Source organism: Lynx rufus, unplaced genomic scaffold (assembly GCF_022079265.1).
Source record: "Lynx rufus isolate CCGP_SWC_20201006 ecotype Redwood Valley unplaced genomic scaffold, mLynRuf1.p SCAF_28, whole genome shotgun sequence".
NCBI lineage: Eukaryota > Metazoa > Chordata > Mammalia > Carnivora > Felidae > Lynx > Lynx rufus.
In genome coordinates, this window is record NW_025814843.1 from 1,606,202 (window position 1) to 1,628,288 (window position 22,087).

Consider the following 22,087-nt stretch of genomic DNA (forward strand, 5'->3'; position numbering starts at 1 on the left):
AAAAAAAAAAGAATAAAGACATTCTCGGGGCACCTGGGTGGCTTAGTCGGATGAGTGTCTGACTTCGGCTCCGGTCATGATCTTGCCGTCTGTGAGTTCGGGCCCCGCGTCGGGCTCTGTGCTGACAGCTCAGAGCCCGTAGCCTGTGTCTCCCTCTCTCTCTGCCCCTCCCCTGCTCATGCTCTGTCTCTCTCTCTGTCAAAAATAAACATAAAAAAAAAAGACATTCTCGGGGCGCCTGGGTGGCTCAGTTAACGGTCCAACTTTGGCTCAGGTCATAATCTCGCGGTTTGTGGGTTCGAGCTCCACGTCAGACTCTGTACTGACAGCTCAGAGCCTGGAGCCTGCTTCAGATTCTATATCTCCCTCTCTCTGCCCCTTCCCCGCTCGCACTCTGTCTCTCTCTCAAAAATAAACATTAAGAAAAATTTTAAAGAATAAAGACATTCTCCTACATAATCATACCCATGAACATTAGCAATGATTCCATAATATCTAATATCCTATCCAAAGTCGAAATTTCAATTGGATTAAGAATGTCTTTTTATAGCTGCTTTTGAAATGTTAAACCAGATTCTAGGCAAGGTCCACACATCGTATTTAGTATCTTTTTTATCTGGAACAGTCTCCCTATCGCACCTTTAGTCACTGACAATTTTGAAGAGCCCTGGCCACTTGTCTTACAAAACGTACCACGTTCTACATTTGTCTGATGGTTCCTCGTGTCTAAACTCAGATACGGTATTTTTTGGCAAGAATGCCACGTAGGAGGTGCTACTTTATAATGCACCACATCAGGAGGCATCTGATGGCAGGTGGTTAAGGCTAAGTTGGAACATTTCGTTAACGTGGTAAGGGGGACCCGCTTTCAACCTCTACACAAAACAGGAGCCATCAAGCTTTCAGCTCAGCGATTTTTGACACCAGCAGAGCCAGGTGCGCTTGGAACCCAAAGTTCGGGGTTCCTCACCCAACATTCCCTCTTTGTCTCCCAAGCTCGCATCCCGCCCAGCTCGCGCCTGGCCCAGTACAAAATGGCCCCGCCCCGCCCCGCCCCGCCCTGGCCCCGCCCCGGCCCCGCCCCAGCCCATCCTGGCCCCGCCCCGGTTCTTAGTTGGCGACGGTGGGGAGGCCAGCCCCGCCGGCCCAGCGGGCGGAACCAATTGTGTCTAGCACTCCGCTCGACGTGGCCGCCCGGACTCTGAATCCCGGAGCGCCGGGCGCACGAGGACGCTGTTCTCCGTGCGCTTCCGGGCGCACGCAGTTCGGCCGCCGCCGAGAGGGCGGAATTCCCGGTGCCGCTGCCGTCTCTGTCGGTGCGCCCGGTTCAGCCGCCACCATGGGGATCCTGGAGAAGATCTCCGAGATCGAGAAGGAGATCGCTCGGACGCAGAAGAACAAGGGTGAGGGCCGGCCTGGCGGGGCCTTCCTTTCTGCCCGCCTCAGTTTTCCTGTCTGTAAAATGGGGGAACAACTCCAGCGATAGAGCTGAAGCGGGCTCGAAGGCCGCAGAAAAGTGCCAGAGACGTGACCTCGTCTCCCAGCGCGCCGAGGCAGGCAGGACCAGGCAGGATCCGGGTCCCAACGCGCTGGTTTAAGTGCAAACGATCCCTGTGAGATCTGCTTGGTGCCAGACCAAGTGACCGAGTAGAGAAATCCCAGCGCGCAGCCAGCATCTGACCCAGAGAGGCATGGTCTGGGTTCAAACCCGGGTCTCCCGGTGGTCGGGCCTGGGGGAGTTGGCGCTCGCCCCGCTTTGTGCTTGCAAGTCCAGGAGGACCCCTTTTACAGGTACCCAGCACCAGGAGGTACCCCTTTTACAGCTTCACCCAGCACCTCGGGAACAGAGGCCATCAAGACTCGAGTCTGGCGGACCTGGATTTGAACTCCAGCGCCACCAGTACCTGCCGTGAAAGCTTGGAAAGTCACTTCACCTCTTTGCGCCTCAATGTCCTCATTTGTCCCTGTCTCATCTTAGCCCACAACTAGGTTAAACTAGATAGCATGTGCAAAGTACTAGGCACATGGGAAGCACTCAGTATTTAGAGTAAACCCCCGACAGAGGTAGCACATAATGAAGGATCAAATCTAGGCTTCAGATTGTAAGGGCTGGAAGAGCTCACCGGAGAAGAGCAGTGGGGAGAAACAAATGATGACACCCGAGAAGGCTTCCAGGAGGAGGTGGGGCTTGAGCTGCTTAAGGGGAGGATACTGCAGGTGAGGGGCACTGTGGAGGCAAAAGCATGGGAGTCCAGGTGAGCGTGGTGTGTCCATGGGACTTCTAGGTCTAAAACATTCTAGAACAGAAAGAGGATCTGGAGTAATGGGGGATACGACTGGCCAGGGCGAGTGAAGCCCAGTGCCTAGCCAGTCCTGCTTTGGGGTTGCAGGAGCAGGAAGCAGGGGATATTAGGTGGCTAGTTCTCAGTGTCTGTCCTTCCTTGGCTCCATTTAGTTCTGGAGGCTGAGAAGTTGGGGGCATCTTTCATTCATTCATTATGTAAGTCTTTTTTTTTTTTTTTTTTAAGTTTATTTGAGACAGAGAGCATGAGCAGGGTAGGGGCAGAGAGAGGGGGAGAGAGAGAATTCTAAGCAGGCTCTGCACTGTCAGCATAGACTCCCAACGAGGGGCTCGAACTCACAAACATTGAGATCATGACCTGAGCTGAAATCAAGAGTCAGACGCTTAACAAGTGAGCCACCCAGGTGCCCCTCATGATGTAAATCTTAGCAGAGCCCTTATCGTGTGCTAGGCACTCTGGTTAAGGCCATCAGCACAGCAGACACATCCTTGCCCTCTTGGAGCTGACCTTCCAGTGGATAGTCTGTAAACTAACAACCAAATAAATAAGATTGTTTCATCCAGCAATACATGCTGTGAAGGCAGACCAGGGTGACACAGCAAGGGTGGAGGTGGGGGCTGGGCCTGCTAAGGTGAATGATCAGAGAAAACCTCCATGAGGCGGGGACATTTTGAGTTGAGGCCAAAATGAGAAGGTACCAGCCATGCAAAGATCTGGGGCAAGACTGTTCCCAGCAGAGGAACGAACATCTCTGAGGCAGGAACGGACTTGGCTTGTTCAAGGATCTGAAGGTCTGGGGCTGGAGTGCAGTGATGGGAAAGGAAAGGGCCAGTCATGTAGGGCCCCGTAGGTCGTGGGAAAGAGTCTGAATTGTGTTCTCAGGGCAGCGGGAGCCAGTGGAGGGTGTTAAACAGGGGACAGACATAGTCTGATTGCTGTTTTAAAAGCTCCCACCAGCTGCCCTGTGGATGATATTCCACAGGATCAAGGAAAGTAGCAGGGAGGCTAGACGGTAGAAAAGGGGATGGAAAGGTGATTTAAGGATTAAGACTTAGTCCTTCCCTTCAAGAGGTGCTTAGAATCTCAACGACCTAGGGTGACAGGAAGGTCCAGATGAACCTGACGGTTGCCGAACCCATTCTTGACCACTTCTCCCTGCCATCCATTCACTCGTTCACTTGTTAGACGTTTCCTGAGTGCCTGCCCTGCGCCACGGGAGACTGGGGATGCTGCCCCACTTGAGTGAGGGAAGTAAAGAAACAAGATAGTTTCAAATGGTGATAAGAGCCATGAAGACCACACACAGGGTCATGAAGCAGAGCGGGGGCCTGAGGAAGGGCAGGGGTTACTGTGGATCATGATACTAACCAATTTTTCCTGGGTGCTTAATGGTGCTAGGCATTATTCTTAGTGCTTTAAGCCTTACAGAAATCCAGTGGAGTGGTTACTACTGATAACGTCCCCGCTTTGCAAATTGAGAAACTGATAGACAAGAAGATTAAGGAACTTTCCCAAAGTTAAATGGCCAGGAATGATAGGGTGGGATTCTAGCACAGGTTACTTACCTTTGCGGGACACTGCCCACCGCCCCCTCCGGCTGAGTAGGGGAGGCCTCTTTGAAGAGGTGACATCCGAACTGAGCCTCAGATGTCGAGAAGGAGCCGGCCCCGTGAAGACAAGGTTGAAATGGAAGGGATAGCAAATGCAAAGATCCTGAGGCACGAAGGCTGTCAGCATGTCCTGAAGAAGCACAAAGAAAGCCACTGTGGCTGGAATATAGTAAAAGAGAGTGGAAGGAGATGTTGGAGCAGTAGTGAGGGACCAGGTTACTAAGCCACAGCCCACTTTTCTAGTGAAGATTCTGTGACACCTTTACTGTCGTGAAATACCCCTCCCCATCACTGTGCAACTTTTGTACACACCGAATTTGAGAAAAATCAGTGTCGTGCTCTAATCCTAATACAAAGGCAGAGCGAAAGGAAAGTAACTTATAATTAAAATAGCGTTTATTTCAATATTTAAATGTTGGGGCACAGCCAAGGTACAGCGACGTTATAATGAAGTGAGATATTTGCACCTCTGGGCAGAATCACCGGGTATGTGGGCTTAGCCACAATCTACACCAGCGTACAGTGTGTTATGTTGGTGACTCAGGTACCCTGCAAGAGGCATCACTGTGAGCAGCCTGGGATCCCAAGATGGTGAGCACCTCTGGGTAAAGTTTGAAACACAACATGCTAGACTCTTTCCTTGACGTACACAGCAGTCGCATTCCTGGAAATTTCAGTGTTTATTAACACTGTAAGAAAATGTCCTGGGGTTTTCTTTTTGTGAAAGAGAGTTAGGCTCTAGGCCCCGGTGCTCCTAACCCAGGTTTTCCCTCCACAGATGTCTTAGGGCTGTGAAAAAATCCTATGGGACACGGGACAATTCTTGGCTGTGCCAGACTGACTCACACTTTGTAGGGCCACTGGCGTCCCTGGCCCCTGTCTGGTAAATGGCGATGGGGACCTCACCATCACACTGACCACAGAAAACATCCTCCGGCACACCCCAGGGAGTGGTGCTGTCCCCTGGTGCTGACATGGGGTCATGCGGTCTTAATAAGGACACTGGCTTGTATCCTAAATGAAGTGAGAGGCTAAGGTGGCATTTTGAGACAAGGAGTGTTTTCTTTGCTGATCTCCTCGACGATTGCCATCCGGTTCTGATGTTTCCAGCCAGCATTTGGTTGTATGTGGGGTTGCACCTGACCCACGGGGCTTGGATACCCTGGATACTTACCTTCTGTCTTGCTTTCCGTCCTTCAGCCACTGAGTATCATCTGGGCCTGCTGAAAGCAAAACTCGCCAAGTATCGGGCCCAGCTGCTGGAACCGTCCAAATCGGCCTCATCCAAAGGAGAGGGTTTCGATGTCATGAAGTCGGGTGACGCCCGTGTGGCGCTGATTGGATTTCCCTCTGTGGGTAAGGTCAGTGATGGTCAGCGTGGGCCTTGGGGAGGAAGCAGCCTGTCTTCCGAACACGACTGCCTGCGCCTCCTCGCGCTGCCTTTCTGAATTCGCTCCAGGGACCAAGAAGACCCAGCCTCCCCCAGGATCAGGTCCCACCCCTTTATCATCCTGCCTGGTGACCATCGTTTCCTGTCTCCGCTCAGTCTCTGACACATCCATCATGCACAAACGTTTATTGAGTGCACACCCTGTGCCAGGCTCTGCGAGGCACTGGTAATACGATAGGGAACAAGATAGTTCTGTCCCTGCCCACACGGAGCTCCCCTTCTTAGGGGAGAAAAGACAGTAAGCAAACAGTGGAAGACTGGTGAGGACTGTTGTGGAGGAATATGCAGGGCAGGGGTGGAGTTTATGTCAGGGAGTTCAGGAAGGCTGCTCTGAACCACTTCCTTACCTTCTGGTACCACCAGGATACTTCAGGCTCATCATGTATGTTCCCTGCCCCAGCCCTAGAATCGGCCGTTATTTCCAGGGAGCCCTGGTTCCTTTTCTTCTTCTGAGAATGCTGTTTAGAAACCAAGATCTGGGTGTTAACTCACTTTGTAGCAGAATCGTTCTGGCTGTTGCGCAGATAATAGGTCGGAAGGGGGGACCCCAGCTCAGATATAGGCCAAGGGAACAATGACCAGGTGGCTTGGACAGACGCTGGTGGAATAGCATCAGGGGAAGTTGGTAACAGCTCTCGCTTCCCGAGTGCTAACTACAGGCTGAACGCTGTGCTTTGTACGGATTTGGTTTTGTTTTCCCCTTGGCCTATATGATGGGTGTGTGTATCACAGGAGGTGGGAATTGATCTTGCGCTCTGTCTACACACAACACACACACACTCTCTGAAAATGGGATTATGGCTACATGGGGCCCTGGCATTTTCACTCCCCCGTGGGTATCCGTCTCATTCATACATTAGAGTTACCTCCTCTCTCTCTTTTTTTAATATATATATATTTTTAACGTTTATTCCCTTTTTGAGAGACAGAGACAGAGTGTGAGCAGGGCAGGGGCAGAGAGAGAGGGAGACACGGAATCCGAAGCAGGCTCCAGGTTCTGAGCTGTCAGCACAGAGCCTGATGCGGGGCTTGAACTCGCGAACCATGAGATCATGACCTGAGCGGCCAAAGTTGGACGCTTAAGCAACTGAGCCACCCAGGCGCCCCAGAGTTACCTCCTCTCTTAACAGCTGCCTAGAATCCCTCACTGTGGTCATAGTGTCATCAATAGTCTGCTCCTTCCCTCCTCTGCCATGGTAGCTAGGTCACCCCCAGGCTTTTGTTTGCCCACACGGTGCTGTAGTCACTATCCTTGTGCGTGGATCTTTACGAACTGGAGCCAGTATTTGTGGAGGACACATTTGGCCAAGTGAGCACAGCAGCTCTAGGATGTGGGTTTTAGAAATGGCCGTCAGCACACTGCCATTTACCCCCCAAAGGAGCTGTAGCCAATGCCATGTGGGGACAGTAGGAATGTCTCTAGTGTCTGCTCACGTACCCCTACATGTGATGCTGCATCAGCGCTGGGCTGTGAGCTGGCCCAATCTCTGCCTCAAGTTCTGCAGAAGGGTTCCTTCCCTATGACAGGCAGGTGCTTCTTAATCTTTGGGAACGCTCTTACCCCAGTTGGACCTTATTATCAGTACCCAGTTGGGTGCACTGCCCCCTGCCCTCCATCTGTGCGGGCTCGGGAAACAACGTCGTTTTCGTTATCATCCGTGCAGGTAGGATGAGGACGGGAAGGTTGCTGTAGCCGAGGGTGATGAATGCCCTGGAAGGGAGCCACTGTGACCCCCCTCCCCCCAGGCCGCTTGGCGTCCATCCAGCCTGCCCCTTTCAACCCTCATGCCAAACCCAAGCACCTGTTTGGCGTGCGGCTACCTGGCCAGCGCTCAGATACCTGTAGTGATGGTGCTTATGACTCCTCAACTGGACGCCGAGCAGCGCAGGGGCCTCCCGCCTCAGCCCCTCAGGAGGAGCCGGTGCTGCAGGAGCCCCTCTGGAGAGGTGGGACTGTCCCCAGCCGTGCCCTCTGCCAGCTGGCCACCCGCACAGTCTTCAGTCCTGGTGTGGTTTCCAGATCCCTGTCTTTTTGTCTGTTTCTCATTTTTCCCAATTTTGTGTAATAGAAATTTCCAGACTTGCAGGAGAGATGAAAGAACAAATACAGTGTCCCTGCCATCTGGGTCCATCAGTTTGCCATATTGCTCCATCTCCTGGTATTTGTGTGTATTTGTGTGCGAGTGGGCTTTTGTTGTTTTGACTGAACCATTTGAGACTAGATTACAGACATCATGCTTTGTGACCTTTGACCCCAGTATTTAAGCTTTATCTGTAAAGGATAAGGATATTTTCCTGCTGAGCCACAAACTATCACACTAGACAAGATTAACAGTAACATAGTAACCATCTAATGCCTGGGCCATATCCTGATTTCAACACTCGCCCCAAAATGACCTCTGCGGCTGATCTGTCCAAACGGAGGTCTGTTCTAGGACCACATGGGGCCCCTGTATGTATTATTCCTCCATCTGCTTTAATCTAGAACAGTCCCTTTTGTCAAGACCCTAGCTCTCAAGAGACCGGACAGTGGTCCTACAGAAAGCCCATGCTCTGCAGTTGTCTGCTTGCTTCCTTGTGGTGTGCCTTAACCTTTTCGTCTGTTCGTTGTTCTTCCTGTGAGCCGGAAGTCAGGTAGGAACCTGGGACTTGGGGCTTGGTTCCACATAGGAGAGGGGGTAGACCTCGTTTTGCACCATGCCGGAAAGCCCCTGATAGCTGGTTGCATTTCCAGAACCACTGGGTTAAGGGGAGGGATACCCTGTCTCCCCTCCGCATGGTTGCGTTAGCCTCCCCGCCCCCACCCTAGGGGACTGCAAAGTGCCCTGCAAGGTGTGCCTACAGTAGTGTGCAGAAGTCAGGCCCCGTTGACATCCTCTTGGTGTCCTTGACACCAGTGAATTGTCCTTGCCTGTGAGTTTTGTTAGTGGTTGCAGATGTCGACTTTCTAGTTCTCTTCTTCCTTCCTCACTAATTAGCTGACGTTCCTCAAGAGAGTAGCACTTTCTCTCATCAGTGTTGCTGTCTGGTTAGCCTGAAAAAGTTCCTGGAAAGGCGGGACAAATGCTTATGTGTTGCCTATACATGACCAGTAAGATGTTGGGTCATAGCTGTCCCACAGAGTGACAGGTAAGTATTTTCAGGCTTTAATTCTTCAGGTGTTTATCATGGACTCTATCCGTTTTCACCTTTTATTTTGAGTTTACTTTCCAACCTGCCGAGGACTTTTTTTCCAGATGAGAAGCCCAGGCTGGGAGAAGCCATCTTGTTTACCAAGGGCTATGCCCTTGAGGGTCTGCCCTGTGGCCAGATGCCACCGTCCTGTTGGGGATCTGGGCTCTCCAGCCATGGGAGGGCCCAGCCTCCCCACTGCAGAGGCCAGAGAGCCTTCCATTAGCGTCCAGCCGCCATCACTCAGTGTCTCGGCAGCTGTTGCTCTCGGGCTGCCCCACCTGTCCATACCTGTCTACCCCACTGGGTTTTTATCTTTCCTCGAGTTTCTAAGAGGTCCCCAGAGTGGAGAGTTTCTGGATTCGAGGGCAGTGTTTCCTTCAAGGCCTGAAGATATGTGAGTGAGATGTGCCCCCAGCCGTTCCGGTTGCCAGTGAGGGGCACGGTCCAGGCGGCCCCGTCACAACTGCATCTCAGACTTTTTATTCCAGGTGTCCTGTGACTAGGATGGGGGCAGGAGGCCAGGGCTGGCTTTCTTCCCCTTCTGGCTCTGCCCACTGCTTTGCTGGCCCTCTGGGCCACTGCATCCATCGCCGTGGTCTCGCCATGCTCGGGGCTTGGCGCCTCGGGTGCCTCATCATCTTTAACCCCACGTGGCCCCATGCGGTAGGGAGCGAGCAGATGGCCAGCCTATGCGTGAGGACTCTGAAGCTCAGAGGATGAAGTTTCTTGCCCAGGGGAGCCACATTTCTAACTCCCCACCAGGCCATGGCTCTGGTCCCACAGCGAACCGTGGCATAAATGTTCCCATCAAGACCTTTCCTGCCTGGCAGCACCCTCTCTTGCCGTCTGGCTCTGTCTCAGACCTCATCTGCCTCCTTGCATATCTCACCCCTCCCTGGGTGAGCAGCCACTTTGAGTGCCACAGGCTGTTGCCTGCTTGAAGTTCTCTGGGGCCCAGGAAAGGCTGGAGGGTTTGGTGGAGCTAGAGAGGGGCCCCTGATTTAGTTGGGGATCCCACTTGGAAACCAGGTCCCTGTGTCCACCTGAGATGGGCCTTGACGCCTCCGAGGAATAGAGTGTCCTTCTGGCGCCCTACCTGCCCTGGGCAGAGCCAGAGGCGACCTTTCCAGCTGTTGTTTTCTTTCTAGCTACCCAGGTCCCCACCCTGAGGCGGAGGAGGGAGTCTCTGTGATGCCTGCATCCGGCAGGCTCCTGGCCTCTGGGGATTCTCGAAGGAGGCTGGGACAAGACTCCTCACTGCAATGACCTCTTTTTCCTCCTAGTCTACCTTCTTGAGTCTAATGACCTCCACAGCCAGCGAAGCTGCGTCCTACGAATTCACAACCCTGACATGTATCCCTGGAGTCATTGAAGTAAGTCGAGGTGTGCTGGATTCCAGAAGGGGAAAGGGTACATGCTTGGGTTTGCGATTATATATTTGTAAGTCATGAGTGGAGGTGTCCCTGGGGGGGCGGGGGGCGGAGGGGGGTTCTGAACTGAGCTTCTTTGCTCTCAAGCAGTGGTACCTCTGAGGATTCTGGCTGCTGGGACCCCAGAGATGCCTGCCTGGAACCCTGGCTGGTTCCGGGAGTCCGGCCAGCACCTGGCCGCTCTTGCTGGTGCCCCTTTGTGCTCCACTGGCCCGCGCCACCCCGGCTTGGGTCACTTGGTGGTGGTTGGCTGTATCCCCCTGTTTCCTGTGAAGCTTCAGCGCCTCGGGTAGCTGGGGTCCTATGGCCCAGAGCCTCCGCGGTGAAGTGGTATTTTTGTAAGGTGCTGTTACCATCAGTGATGGGTGGGTAGGATTACAAAAACTCCAGAGTCTGTGCCTGGGGGCTCCTCAGCTTGCAGGATCTGGAGCTGGAGCTGTGCCAGGCTGAGCAGGCTTGGACCTGGCCCCCGAGGCTGAGCCCTGGGATTCCCAGACCCCTGAGCTGCAGGCCAGAGTGGGGGTCCTGGGTTCAGGCAAGCCCTTCCCACGGTCACCCCTCTTCACCTTACCTTCTCCCCCGCATCCTAGTACAAAGGAGCCAATATCCAGCTCCTGGACCTTCCTGGGATCATTGAAGGCGCAGCACAAGGTAGGGAGTGGGAACAGGCGGGTGGGAAACAGGGTGGATCTCTGCACCCCAGCCCGTCTTCTTCTGTAGGGATTTGCTGCGCTGGCCTCACCGTTAAAATTGGACATGGCTGCAGGGCTCAACGGGTAGGGGTGGGTTCAATGCCCTGTGCTTCAGGGACTCTGGCCTCATACGGTCCTGGCAGGCCCCGTATTAAAGCCGAGGAGACTGAGGCCCGGCAAGGTGAAGGGACCTGTACAAGGTCGTGTAGCTTACCTGGCAGGTTTGAGTTCCCACTTCCATGGTGTGTCCCTGGACAGACCCCTGCAAGGACTGGCCCCTTAGCAGCTGGCTAGCTCAGGCCGTGCTCCTAGTCCTGGGGCCCTGTCCTTTGTTTTGTCTTTGTTTTGTTTTTTTTTTTAAGAAAAGTTTTTTTTTTTTTACGTTTATTTTTAAGTTTATGTACTAAGTTTATTTACTAACTTTTTTTAAGTTTATTTTTAAGCTTTTTAAAATATTTTTTTAAGTTTTTTTACTTATTAAGTTTTTAAGTTTATTTACTTATTTTGAGAGAGACAGAGACAGTGTGACTGGGGGAAGGGCAGAGAGAGAGGGAGAGACAGAGAATCCCAAGCAGGCTCCGCGCTGTCAGCACAGAGACCGATGTGGGGCTTGAACCCATGAAATTGTGAGATCATGACCTGAGCCGAAACTGAGAGCCGGACGCTCAACTGACTGAGCCACCCAGGCGCCCCTTGTCTTTGTTTTCTGAGATAGGAACATGCCTGTGGCTTCTGGTGGCTTCCTGCAGCATTGCGGACACGGTAACCAGCTGATGGTTATCCAGCACTGGCTAAGTGCCGGGCTCTGCGCTGACCATTATCTCACTTAATCCTCACATAGTCCTGTGACTTAGGAAGTGTCATTATTTCCCTTTCATAGCCAGGAGGAACCGCAGGGACAGACAGGTAAAGGGTCTGCCCTAAACGACTCTTCACCCATCAAGTGGCAGGGCCAGGGTTGGTGCCCACCTCTCTGATTTAGTAACCCTGTCCAGGCTGGGCAGCGGGACCTCTCCCCGGGGGTCCAGTTGCCATCTCCTCTGCACGTTTCCGTACCCCACTGCCCCCATCGGGGCAGAGTCCTGCCTACTTGAATTGGGCTGGTGGAAATGGTGATGGTCCCCCAGGAACCTGCTGTCCCAGCAGCATCATGGGGCCTGGTGTGGTCTGGCCACTGTGGGGGAAGTACGTTTGGTAGTGACAGGAGGCCCCTGGCTTGTGAAGATCACTGGACCCAGCCCCCCATTCTCCAAAGAGGGAGGCAGATCGTGGTTGAAATCTACACTACCTGGATCCTAGTGCTGTGACCTTGGCAAGGCGCCTGACTTCTCTGGTGGTGCAATAACCACATGGTCTGACCTTTGTGTGGCAGTTCCTAAAGTACCTCTTCCTGTGGTGTCTCATGTGATCCTTTCTGCAGCCCTTGGATTGGGGGTGGGTTATATCGCCCCATTTCCAGAAAGGGCAGACATGTTCAAATCCTGATAGCACACTGGCTTTGTCATCTTGGGCAAGTGATGAGCTCCAAACCAAGCCTCAGTTTTCTCATCTATAAAATGGGTTTGATGACACTGACTATATAGGGTGGTTGTGAGGAAATGTTCACGAAGCGCTTAGCGTGTGGCCTGTTGCAGGGTAGGGACAGGAGGAGAATGTTACTTCTCCTGAGGTGGTGATGTCAGATTACCTTCTAAAACAAGTCTTCATGAGTAAAACAGCACACGGATTAGTGAAAAATGGCAAGGAAATCACAGCCAGGGGCTGGCATATGGCCGAGACCATGATGGGTCTGTAGAGGACAGGAGTCTGGGGCTCTGTGGCCTGGGTGGGGGTCACACAGATTGTGCCTATGTCACTGTGTAACCGTGTCCCTTCCACCTGTCCAGGGAAAGGTCGTGGCCGGCAGGTGATTGCTGTGGCACGCACCGCTGACGTCGTCATCATGATGCTGGATGCCACTAAGGGAGAAGTGCAGAGGTCTGCAGGGGAGTGTGGGGGGTGGGGCAGGCTAACATGTCTGGGGGGCGGTGGGGATCCCTGGGCGTGCTGGTAGGACACTGTGGCTCCAGCTGCTGTGTCCCTGATCATGATGGGTGATCCACGGGGCGCTTGGGCCTCTCACACGTGGGAGCAGCAGCAGGACTGTCCACAGGCTAAACCCGTGCAGTCAGCCTGGAGCGTCCTCTCTGAGTGGCTTACATCTGGCACGGAGATGTCTGGAGGCTGGGGACTGTGGTACGCTGCACCGACTGAAGCCTGTGTCACCCGTGAGCCCCATGCTGGCTCTGGCTCCTGCCTGCAGAGGCCAAGGTGCCTCAGTTGCTGCCCAGAACCCAGTGGGAGCCCAGGCCCAAACAACAGAAGCCTTATTCATGCCCTGACCTGCTGGCTAAGGGGCACAGCAGGCCTGCCTCTGCGTGCCAGTCGCAGGCCCAGCCAGTCTCCCTCGAACTGGGCAGAAGGTCCAGAGGCTCCTCAGCAGCTTTGGGTTGTTGAGAAGGAACGTTCTGGGTTCCCAGTGGTGGGTAGGAGGGCATTGGCCTCCCTCTGGAAGGGCAGGGGCTTCCTGTGTAACAGGGAAGCCATTTGGCCTGCCTCCGGACACCTGTGAAGGCTCGTGGGGGTTCTTCCCAGGTCTCTGCTGGAAAAGGAACTGGAATCAGTGGGTATCCGCCTCAACAAGCACAAGCCCAACATCTACTTCAAGGTGAGGCCCCCCCTCACCAGGAGGCCAGGCACGGGCGGGTTTGGGATGATTGCAGCTGCCCCTTTGTGAGCCGCTCTCCTTTCCTCTCTCCTCCAGCCCAAGAAAGGTGGTGGCATCTCCTTTAACTCCACAGTCACACTGACCCAGTGCTCGGAAAAGCTGGTGCAGCTGATTCTGCATGAGTACAGTATCCTCCCAAAAGCAGCAAGGGAGGGCCCAGAGCCCTCAGGGCAGGGGAGGGGCCACCCGAGACAGGAGGGAGGCCTTGCGGCCCAGGATGATCACAGACCACCCCAAGCCACCCCGGCTCCATCCGAGCGACTGCCAGGAAAGCGGTAGTGACATGGGACACTTCCTGTCCCCCCTGCCTCCATGCTCACCAAGCCGCAGGCTGGCTGGGCCAGAGCCGTGAACTCAGCAGTGGCTTCCTAACTCCCTGGCAAGTACTAGGCACTGGCAGCCAGTCACATCTGGAAGGAAGATGAGATGGTGAGGGAAACAGCGCCCGAGGACTGGGGGTTCCTGGCCTGGGGAAGCCTCAGGAAGAACCAGGGGCCTGGCTGCTTGTCGGGGGTGCTGGAGGACAGGGCAGGGCCCCAGAGGCAGAGCAGCTCAGCATGTGAAGAAGTCACCTTGGGACAGGCTTTGTGCATGGTGATGAGGCCCCTGTCACTGCAGGTATGCAAGCCTCCAGAGGAGAGCTTTGCATGAGGGAAGCTGGGTTAGACCAATGCTTGCAGACAGTGCTCCTGGCACCGAAGCCTGGGGTTCCACTGAGGTGCTTTGGGGATTCTGGCAAGTCCATTTTTCTTCTTGCCTAATGGAGAAGATTGAAACCACTGATGGAAACTTTATGTATCGTGGCTCCTTTTGAAAAACAACGAGGGCAGTCCCCAAACTTCAAAAGCTTGTAAAACCTCCAAAGCAGATGACCTCCGAGGTCCCTTTCGGCACTGTGTTTCCTAACTGGCTATCCGGGCCCCTCTCTTGCGGGGGCGCTGGTGGCTGCTGGTGCTCAGGTGGCCCTTAATCCGAGCCCCTCAGAGATCTTCAACGCAGAGGTGCTCTTCCGAGAAGACTGCTCCCCGGATGAGTTCATCGATGTGATCGTGGGCAACCGGGTGTACATGCCCTGCTTGTATGTAAGTGGCACTGGGCCCTAGGGCGCACATGTGGGAGCGGAGCTGGCCCTGGGGTGACCCAGATGGGAGACAAGCTTCCCCGAGGGGCAAGAAGAGCATGGAGCTGCCTTCACCCCCCTGCCCCTCTTCCCTGGCGGCTGCATGAGTTTTGCAGACCTCCCTAGCTTGACACCGGGTTCTATCCCAGCCTTCCCTTCTGGGGAGGGACAGCGGTCCCAGGACCCTGCACCGTTTCCCCACCCTTGAGGCAGCAGGGGAGGGAGGACGCTGGCATCGGCCCCTGCCCCTGTTGTGTTCCGGCACGCGGAGGGAGGCACTGTGGGCAGGGCCGTGGCATTTGGGGACCCGGTTCCTGCGCTACTGTATTCTTTTCCTTCCCCGACACCCACCTCCATCTTCTCAATCCCAGGTTTATAACAAAATTGACCAGATCTCCATGGAAGAAGTGGACCGCCTGGCCCGGAAGCCCAACAGTGTGGTCATCAGGTGAGGGTCCCAACACCTTCTTGTGTGTGTGAGCCCGTCAGGCCTCCCCACCACGTTGGCCAGGCAGAGCCCCCACATGCACCCAGGCCAGAGTAGACCATCTTAATAACGGCTTTGACCTTGGCCTGGTCCTACCCTGGATCGGCCTGGGCAGAGTGGATGATGTGGGATGGGCTCTGGTTAAGATAACAGAAGGATTTCATCCACCAAGGTAAATGGATAAGAATTGTTTTTGGTTGTTTTTTTTTTAATTTTTTTTTTTTTCCAACGTTTATTTATTTTTGGGACAGAGAGAGACAGAGCATGAACGGGCGAGGGGCAGAGAGAGAGGGAGACACAGAATCGGAAACAGGCTCCAGGCTCTGAGCCATCAGCCCAGAGCCCGACGCGGGGCTCGAACTCACGGACCGCGAGATCATGACCTGGCTGAAGTCGGACGCTTAACCGACTGCGCCACCCAGGTGCCCCTGGATAAGAATTGTTAACAGGCTTCGTAGCTTAGTAGTTAACCGCAGACCTCAGAAATCCCAAGGGGCGCCTGGGTGGCTCAGTCGGTTAAGCGTCCGACTTCAGCTCAGGTCATGATCTCACAGTTCGTGAGTTCAAGCCCTGCATCGGGCTCTGTGCTGGCAGCTCGGAGCCTGGAGCCTGCCTCAGATTCTGCGTCTTCCTCTCTCTCTGTCTCTCCCCTGCTTGTGCTGTCTCCCAAAAATAAATAAACATTAAAAAAATTTTTTTAAGAGATCCCTAGGGTGTGAGCCAGCTGCTTCTAATCCTCCAGAAGATGCGGCTACCACTGCATGGCAGAGGGAAGAGGGAAGTTAAGTCCTCAGGTGGGGGTTGGGGGGCATCCTTGCCCTCCTTGGAGCGGTGGGTCCTGGGGACTGTAGTTCATTTTTTTTTTTTTTTTAACGTTTATTCATTTTTGTGAGACAGAGACAGAGCGTGAGCAGGGAAGGGGCAGAGAGAGGGAGACAGAATCCGAAGCAGGCTCCAGGCTCCGAGCTGTCAGCACGGAGCCCCACGCGGGGCTCGAACTCACGAACCGCGAGATCATGATGTGAGCCAAAGTCGGACGCTCAACCGACTGAGCCACCCAGACACCCCTGTAGTTCATTTTTCAGTGTCCTTGTAAGTTCCTTCTTGGGAGCAGCCCGACCTGTGTGCTCCGCTCTCTGGCTTCCCGGCTATCACAAGGCAGTCTGTAGCTTCACACTGAGGCAGGGCTTACGGGGAACCAGATGCTGAGCGGCCAAGGGGGCGGGGTGACTGGTGCAAATGATGGGTGAGGGTCCCGGACCCCCTCCCAGGCGTTGCCAGCTACCGCCAAGAGCAGGAGAGCGCTGGCATCCCTCCTGAAAGACCGCCTCAGTTCCTCTCCTGCCGCTATATCCCAGGCTGCCTTCAGGGGCTGCCCAAGGATGTGCCGGTTCTCAGGGCATGAGGTCACCTCCTCACCACACCTTCATTTGCTATGCCAACAGCGTGTCAGTGGAGGTCAAGGTGCCCGCTCAGGCTCATGCCTCTACAAACGATCAAGCCAGGAGCCACCCCTCAACAAACCCCCCCCCCCCCGGGCTGAGCTGTCCTCGGCATTCTCCTTCCAGCAGGTGTCAGGAGGGAAGCCCCACCTCCTGGCGCTCTGTGTCCTTCAGAGATGCCACGTGCCCTCCACAGATGCCACCGGGACCCCCAGGAGAGACCGCTGAGCTCTGCTGGGCGTGACCGTGGTGGTGGCCGGAGGTGCTGGCAGCTGAAGTGTCGAGCCGCCATCAGAACTGCAGGCTCAGTTCCCCACGGGTCCCAGATGGGCCACGCCGGCCTCTCTCCCCAGGCCAGCCAGATGGAGGCTGTCCCCTGCAACAGTGAGAAAGCAGTTCTCACTGTCGAGAACAGAGCCCACGGGGCTACTCTGACCGGCCGCTTTCCTCCCTGGCAGCTGCGGCATGAAGCTGAATCTGGACTACTTGCTTGAGATGCTTTGGGAGTACTTGGCCCTGACCTGCATCTACACCAAGAAGAGAGGACGTGAGTTAGGCGGCGTGTGGCCCAGGAAACAGGCTGAGCCTCACCCTCCCGTAGGGCGGCCACGCTCTGCGTGCGGACCCTGTGCCCCTGGCTCAGCCTGTCCCGTACAGATCTCAGCTTTTCTCCCATCTCGGAATTGTCACCGCCCTCTACCCCAGGCTGCTAGAGACCTCGGCTGAGCCTTTACAGTACAGAGGGCCACTTCCTGGGACTGCTGGTCTTGATGAATTCCTTGGGAGCTGAGGCGGGGAGGGGCAGTGGGATAGAGGCTGTCCTGTGGTTCCCCACTGGCTACAGCAGTAACCCCCCTCCCAGCCTCCTCGAGCAGGAGCACGCCCCCTGGGTCAGGCCAGTGAATACACAGGAACCTTCATTCTGTCCCCCACCCCTGGTTGCACACCTCACACACCCTGTGACCTTGCAGTTGAGTTCTGGCACTTTGCATCAGCCTTGACCTTGTCGGCAAGGGAGGAGATGTAGCAGCTCTGACCGGTCCCCGGCAGCTGGCTGCCATGTCTTACCAGTTCCATCCAGATGCTTCACGTGGCTGGACTTATTCTCATGGCTGACCGGGTTGCCGGCCCTCCTGGATGTGGGTTTATTTTTATTTTCTGTGTTAAAGTCAAGGTTGTAGAACCCTGCAAGAGGACCTGTAGGGCAAGTGTGCCAAATAGTGAGGGGAAGGTTGAGCCAAGGCTGGGGGCTGGAAGGGCCTCTGTCCCCTGATGGAAGGGCACAGAGCAGCTTGGGGCCGTAACTGTGGTTGCCTCCCTCTACCTTTGCAGAGAGGCCGGACTTCACAGATGCCATCATCCTCCGGAAAGGGGCCTCCGTGGAGCACGTGGTGAGTTGCCGAGACCTGTCGGGACAGTGGGGTCAGGGAGCTCTCTGTCCCTGCTGCGGGGTTTTGCTGAGGTTCTCCCGTTGACTCTTAGATGCCGCCGGCTCAATAGCAGAGTGGCCCAGCGCGGGCTCTGGAGTTAGACCTGGGGTTGCATCCCGGCCCCTCTTCCTTGCTGCGTATGAAGCCGCCAGGCCTTTCCCGCCGGCAGGGCTGGCACTTTCTACCCCAGTGGTGGTTAGAGGGCGGGGTTGAAGGAGGTCCAGCGTGTGAATAGTCAGCGTGCCGCCTGGCACTTGGAAGGTGTCCAGGAAGCGGTGGTCGTCGCTGTCCTGTCACGTCTGGGTGTTGCAGGCTCAGAGCCACAGCTGTGCAGGTGTTCGTCAGGTAGAGCCACTGCCCTGGGGCGTTTCTGTGCTGTCACTCCACATTGTGTTTCCCCGGTGCCTACGGCTCAGAGCTACTGCCTCCATGCCCTCGGCCCCTCCTGGCTTCCTGTCCCTCAGTCAGCCCCCAGCAGCCCTCCCTGCTCCCACATCCTGCCCCCCAGCCCAGGATGGCTTTGATTGCTTTTTACACTCAACACACATTTATCGAGCACCAATGATAAAGCAGCCCCGGTTCCTGCCAGAACAGGGTCCATCGGGGTCAAAGATGCCAAATACCCAATCCCAGAGCTAAGCAGTCACACATAACGGGGAGTGGAACAAAGTAAGGGAACGGGGAGTGACCCTGAGTCTACACAGAGAGGCCAGGTGGTCTTGGGGGGAGGTGTCCTCATGGGGGCCTGTAGACCAAGTAGGACCTGACAGTGAAGGTTTAGGGGTGGTGGAAGCCCTCCTAGGCAGGGGTGCAAGGTATGCAAAGGTCCTGAGGCAGAGGGGCTCTGGGCTGAGTCTGTGGGCTCAGGGAGAGGAGGGTGCATTTCTGTGTCTAGAGTTTTGTTGCAGGCACAGCTGTCACCTGTCTCTTCAATGTGACCCTGCACCATCTTTTTCAGAGGTGTATTGGGCCCTACGGGAGCAAATGATGGCTCAAGCGCCTGGAACAATACTCCAGGTCGACACAGGCAACTTCTTAGGCTTTGGTTTTTTGGGGGTTTGTTTTCCATCTAGCTCATTTCTTCTCAGGATGTGTACTGTGCACAGGTGGTGGGCCAGCCTGCCGTCTGGGCTCATGCGTGCATTCAGTCAGCAAGCCCAGCCCGAGGCCTCTGCCAGCTAGAGGTTCCTGATACAAAAGGGCAGGGCTCGGCCTTGAACGCTAGCACGCCCGGCAGGAGCCGCATCCCTCAGATCACTCCTCATGACGGGGGGCGTCCCTGCCGCTGCAGGCCTATTTCGGAACCTGTGACTGCTGAGGTGTCTCTTGGGGAACCTGTGACTGCTGCGGTGTCTCTTGGGGACCCGGCAGCTGTCGATACGGGTGCCCCCATGTGCTGGCCCTCTGTGGAGTTACCCTGCACCTTCTGTGGGTACTTTCCTCAACCCTCTCAGGCCCTGGCTGCTTGCCCGAGAGGATGTAGGACTTCAGCCACTCCTGGGAAGAAAAGCGGGAGATAGCAGTAGGAGAGGGTTTTCCAGGCGGTGGGACTAATAGGTACCAAGGCCCAGAGGCAGGGGTGAGTGTGGGGAATGCTGGCTGTTTGTCATCAGCTGCACGGGGGTAGGAGGTGACAAGGGTCCAGTGAGGTAGGGGAGGGGCTCTGGGGGCCTTGCTCCAGAGCCTGGACTGGCCTCCTCTTCCCTGCTCACCCTCCCCACAGGTGCTTCCCTCCTGGGACACCCAACTGTCCCAGATGCCACAGAGTATAGTACAGGCCTGCCTGGATGCTGGCAGCGGGGCCCCAGGTAGACAGTGGAGCCAGGCAGACCGAGGGTCATAGTCATATTCTGGTTCTCCCCCATCCTGTGTCAGCCTCCCTGTGCCTCAGTTTCCTCATCTGGGGGTAACTGAACCCCCATCCCCAGGGCCTTTGCGATGCACCCAGCCTAGGCCCCGGTACGGATTCAGTGAGAGCTGACAAAGGCCTCGCTTCCAAAAGGGTCATGGGCCGTAAGCCCCCAAGGCAGAGAGGACCTTGCAGGGCTCTCAAGAGGTGGGGGTACAGTGGGCACTGAGCAGCAGTGGTCTTCCTGTCGTCGAACGACACGTTCTTTCCCATAGTAGAAAAGACGGCCGTCCATGACCTGCCATTGTCCCCCATTGCTAGAGATGCAAGTGCGGAGAAACTTCTCTGAGCCCCGTGGTAAATGGCTCCTAGTGTCACAGACACTAGGGTGCGGTGGGGCCTGTGGCAGGCTGGAGGGCGCACACCCTGTCTGCCTCGAGGGCAGGAGCACCCGCTCCGTGCTCCCAAAGCTGTCAGGGTCCCAGGGGAGTCCTTGCGGGGGTGCGGCCCTGCTCCATTGTTGTGGGTCAAGCTGAGGAAGACATAAAACCCAGAGACGACCGCTGGACCCCAGCGGATTTCATTCTCTGCTCTAGAAAATAGCGTTGGAACTACTTGTGTGGGTCTCTGTGCTCATTACTGGCAGCAGTGTCCTGGCCACCACGGCCACCTAGAGGAGGCCCTGTCAGGTCGGCTGCGCATATGTGCTCAGGAAATATTCTTACAGGCTCAGCGTCCCCACGGAAGCTGTCTCCCCAGCCCCCCTCCCCTGCGCAACCCGGGGCCCCCAGCCTCTGGGAAAGAGCTGGCCGCCCTTGCAAGTTCCCCTCCTTCTAGCTTCCTTTAAGAGCTCTGGGATTCCTGAGGTGGAGGCGGATGATGTCATGGGTGGGAAACTCCAGGTCACAGGGGACAGTGGCCAGGCATGGTGACTCCAGGCTGAGGTGGGGTGACCTGAAAACTACCGTCACCCATCTGAAGGAGCATCTGTCAGGGTTGGCATTCAGGCAAGGCCAGCGGAAGCCTGCCGACAGCCAGGTCCAGACCTTCTTCTGATGGCTTCGAGAACGTTTCTAGTGAGCTCCATGGCCTTTGGGCCAACCTGGAAGTGGGAGTATCAGAAGAGCCTGCAGCCATGCACGAGACTGCCTGTGGATTGAGCCTGTGGTGTTCACAAGGCCAGTGCTGTGTGAGCACCTGCCTTGGGGATTGCTACTTGGCGGAGGCCTTGGGCTTGGGTGTGTGGCTAGGCTCGGTGGGCTTGGTACTTATCTCACTGTTACCCTCTCCCGTCCCCCAGTGCCACCGCATCCACCGGTCACTTGCCAGCCAGTTCAAGTACGCGCTGGTGTGGGTGAGTCTCTGGGAAGGAGGAGGGCCGGGGTCATGCCCAGCATAGCCTCCGGGTTAGGCAGAAGCAAGGCGTTCATGCCACTCCGCGTGGTGTCCCAGTTTACGGGGTGTGCGTGCTGACCCGTATTGGACTTGGGCCTCTCCCATCTTGGGATCCGGGGATGGTCAGTCCACTGGGGACATCCTCCTGTCTGGGGGCGGGGGGAGTGTTGCCAGTGATGGGGCCCCCACTTCAGCCTCTGGCATTCATCTATCCCGTGACATATACACCCACCCACCTTCCTCCTGTAATAGCTATCAGCCTTGGCCTTGCTCAGTGCAGAGGCTGACAGGGCCCGTCTGCCTTGTTCCCCACCTAGGGCACCAGCACCAAGTACAGCCCGCAGCGGGTGGGCCTGACCCACACCATGGAGCACGAAGATGTCATCCAGATTGTCAAAAAGTAGTGCCTCTTGCTGGGCGCCCTGCCTGCCCACCCTGCCTCCCTGGGGAGTCGGCCCCAGCAGGACGCCCCAAAGCCCAAACAGGAAAAATACAAATACATACACCCCAGGAAGGGGTCTCTCAAGTCTCTGCTGTCTCCAGAAGTTTCTTCAGTAGGCAGATGATGAAGAGTGTTGGGGCAAAGGGACACGGTTGGGGGACCTGGGCTGGTCTGGTGGCATTTCCCATGAGACTGGCCCCTCGTGTTTGGAACCCTCCCCCTGGCTCCCTTCAGGCACGGGAGAAGCAAGTTGCCCGCTGCCCCACAGCCGGGGCCTGACATCGATGGCTTGCTTGGTGCTGGGGCTAGGAGCTGACCCTGCCCGGGTCCCTGGAAGCCGTAGTTACTGTTGTTGCACCTTGGCCCTTTAGAGCCTGCTGGCACCTGGGGAGGGCGCCTCCCAGGACAGACCCTCGGCCCCACCCCAGGCTGCTTCATGGTGGCTGTAAGCCCCAGCTCATGCCTTCCTCAGCCTGAGGAGTCCTGAGTATTGCCC

General features: G+C 55.7%; 1 protein-coding gene across 1 annotated transcript; it reads left to right on the forward strand.

Annotated features, from left to right (window-relative positions):
- The first annotated feature begins 1,248 nt into the window (after positions 1–1,248).
- On the forward strand, positions 1,249–21,678 carry DRG2 (developmentally regulated GTP binding protein 2). Its single transcript, XM_047089946.1, has 13 exons — positions 1,249–1,403; positions 5,114–5,274; positions 9,821–9,910; positions 10,558–10,618; positions 12,546–12,636; positions 13,294–13,366; positions 13,463–13,553; positions 14,411–14,508; positions 14,918–14,994; positions 16,934–17,022; positions 17,808–17,866; positions 21,055–21,108; positions 21,467–21,678. Exons 1-13 carry the CDS (start codon positions 1,340–1,342, stop codon positions 21,551–21,553), a joined length of 1,095 nt encoding a protein of 364 aa, XP_046945902.1. The 5' UTR covers positions 1,249–1,339; the 3' UTR covers positions 21,554–21,678.
- The last annotated feature ends 409 nt before the right edge of the window (positions 21,679–22,087 follow it).

Coding starts and splice junctions, on each gene's coding strand:
- DRG2 (XM_047089946.1), top strand. CDS start 1,340: ATGGGGATCCTGGAGAAGATCTCCGAGATCGAGAAGGAGATCGCTCGG. Junction 10,619..12,545: donor CATTGAAGGCGCAGCACAAG/GTAGGGAGTGGG, acceptor CCACCTGTCCAG/GGAAAGGTCGTGGCCGGCAG. Junction 13,554..14,410: donor GCTGATTCTGCATGAGTACA/GTATCCTCCCAA, acceptor CGAGCCCCTCAG/AGATCTTCAACGCAGAGGTG.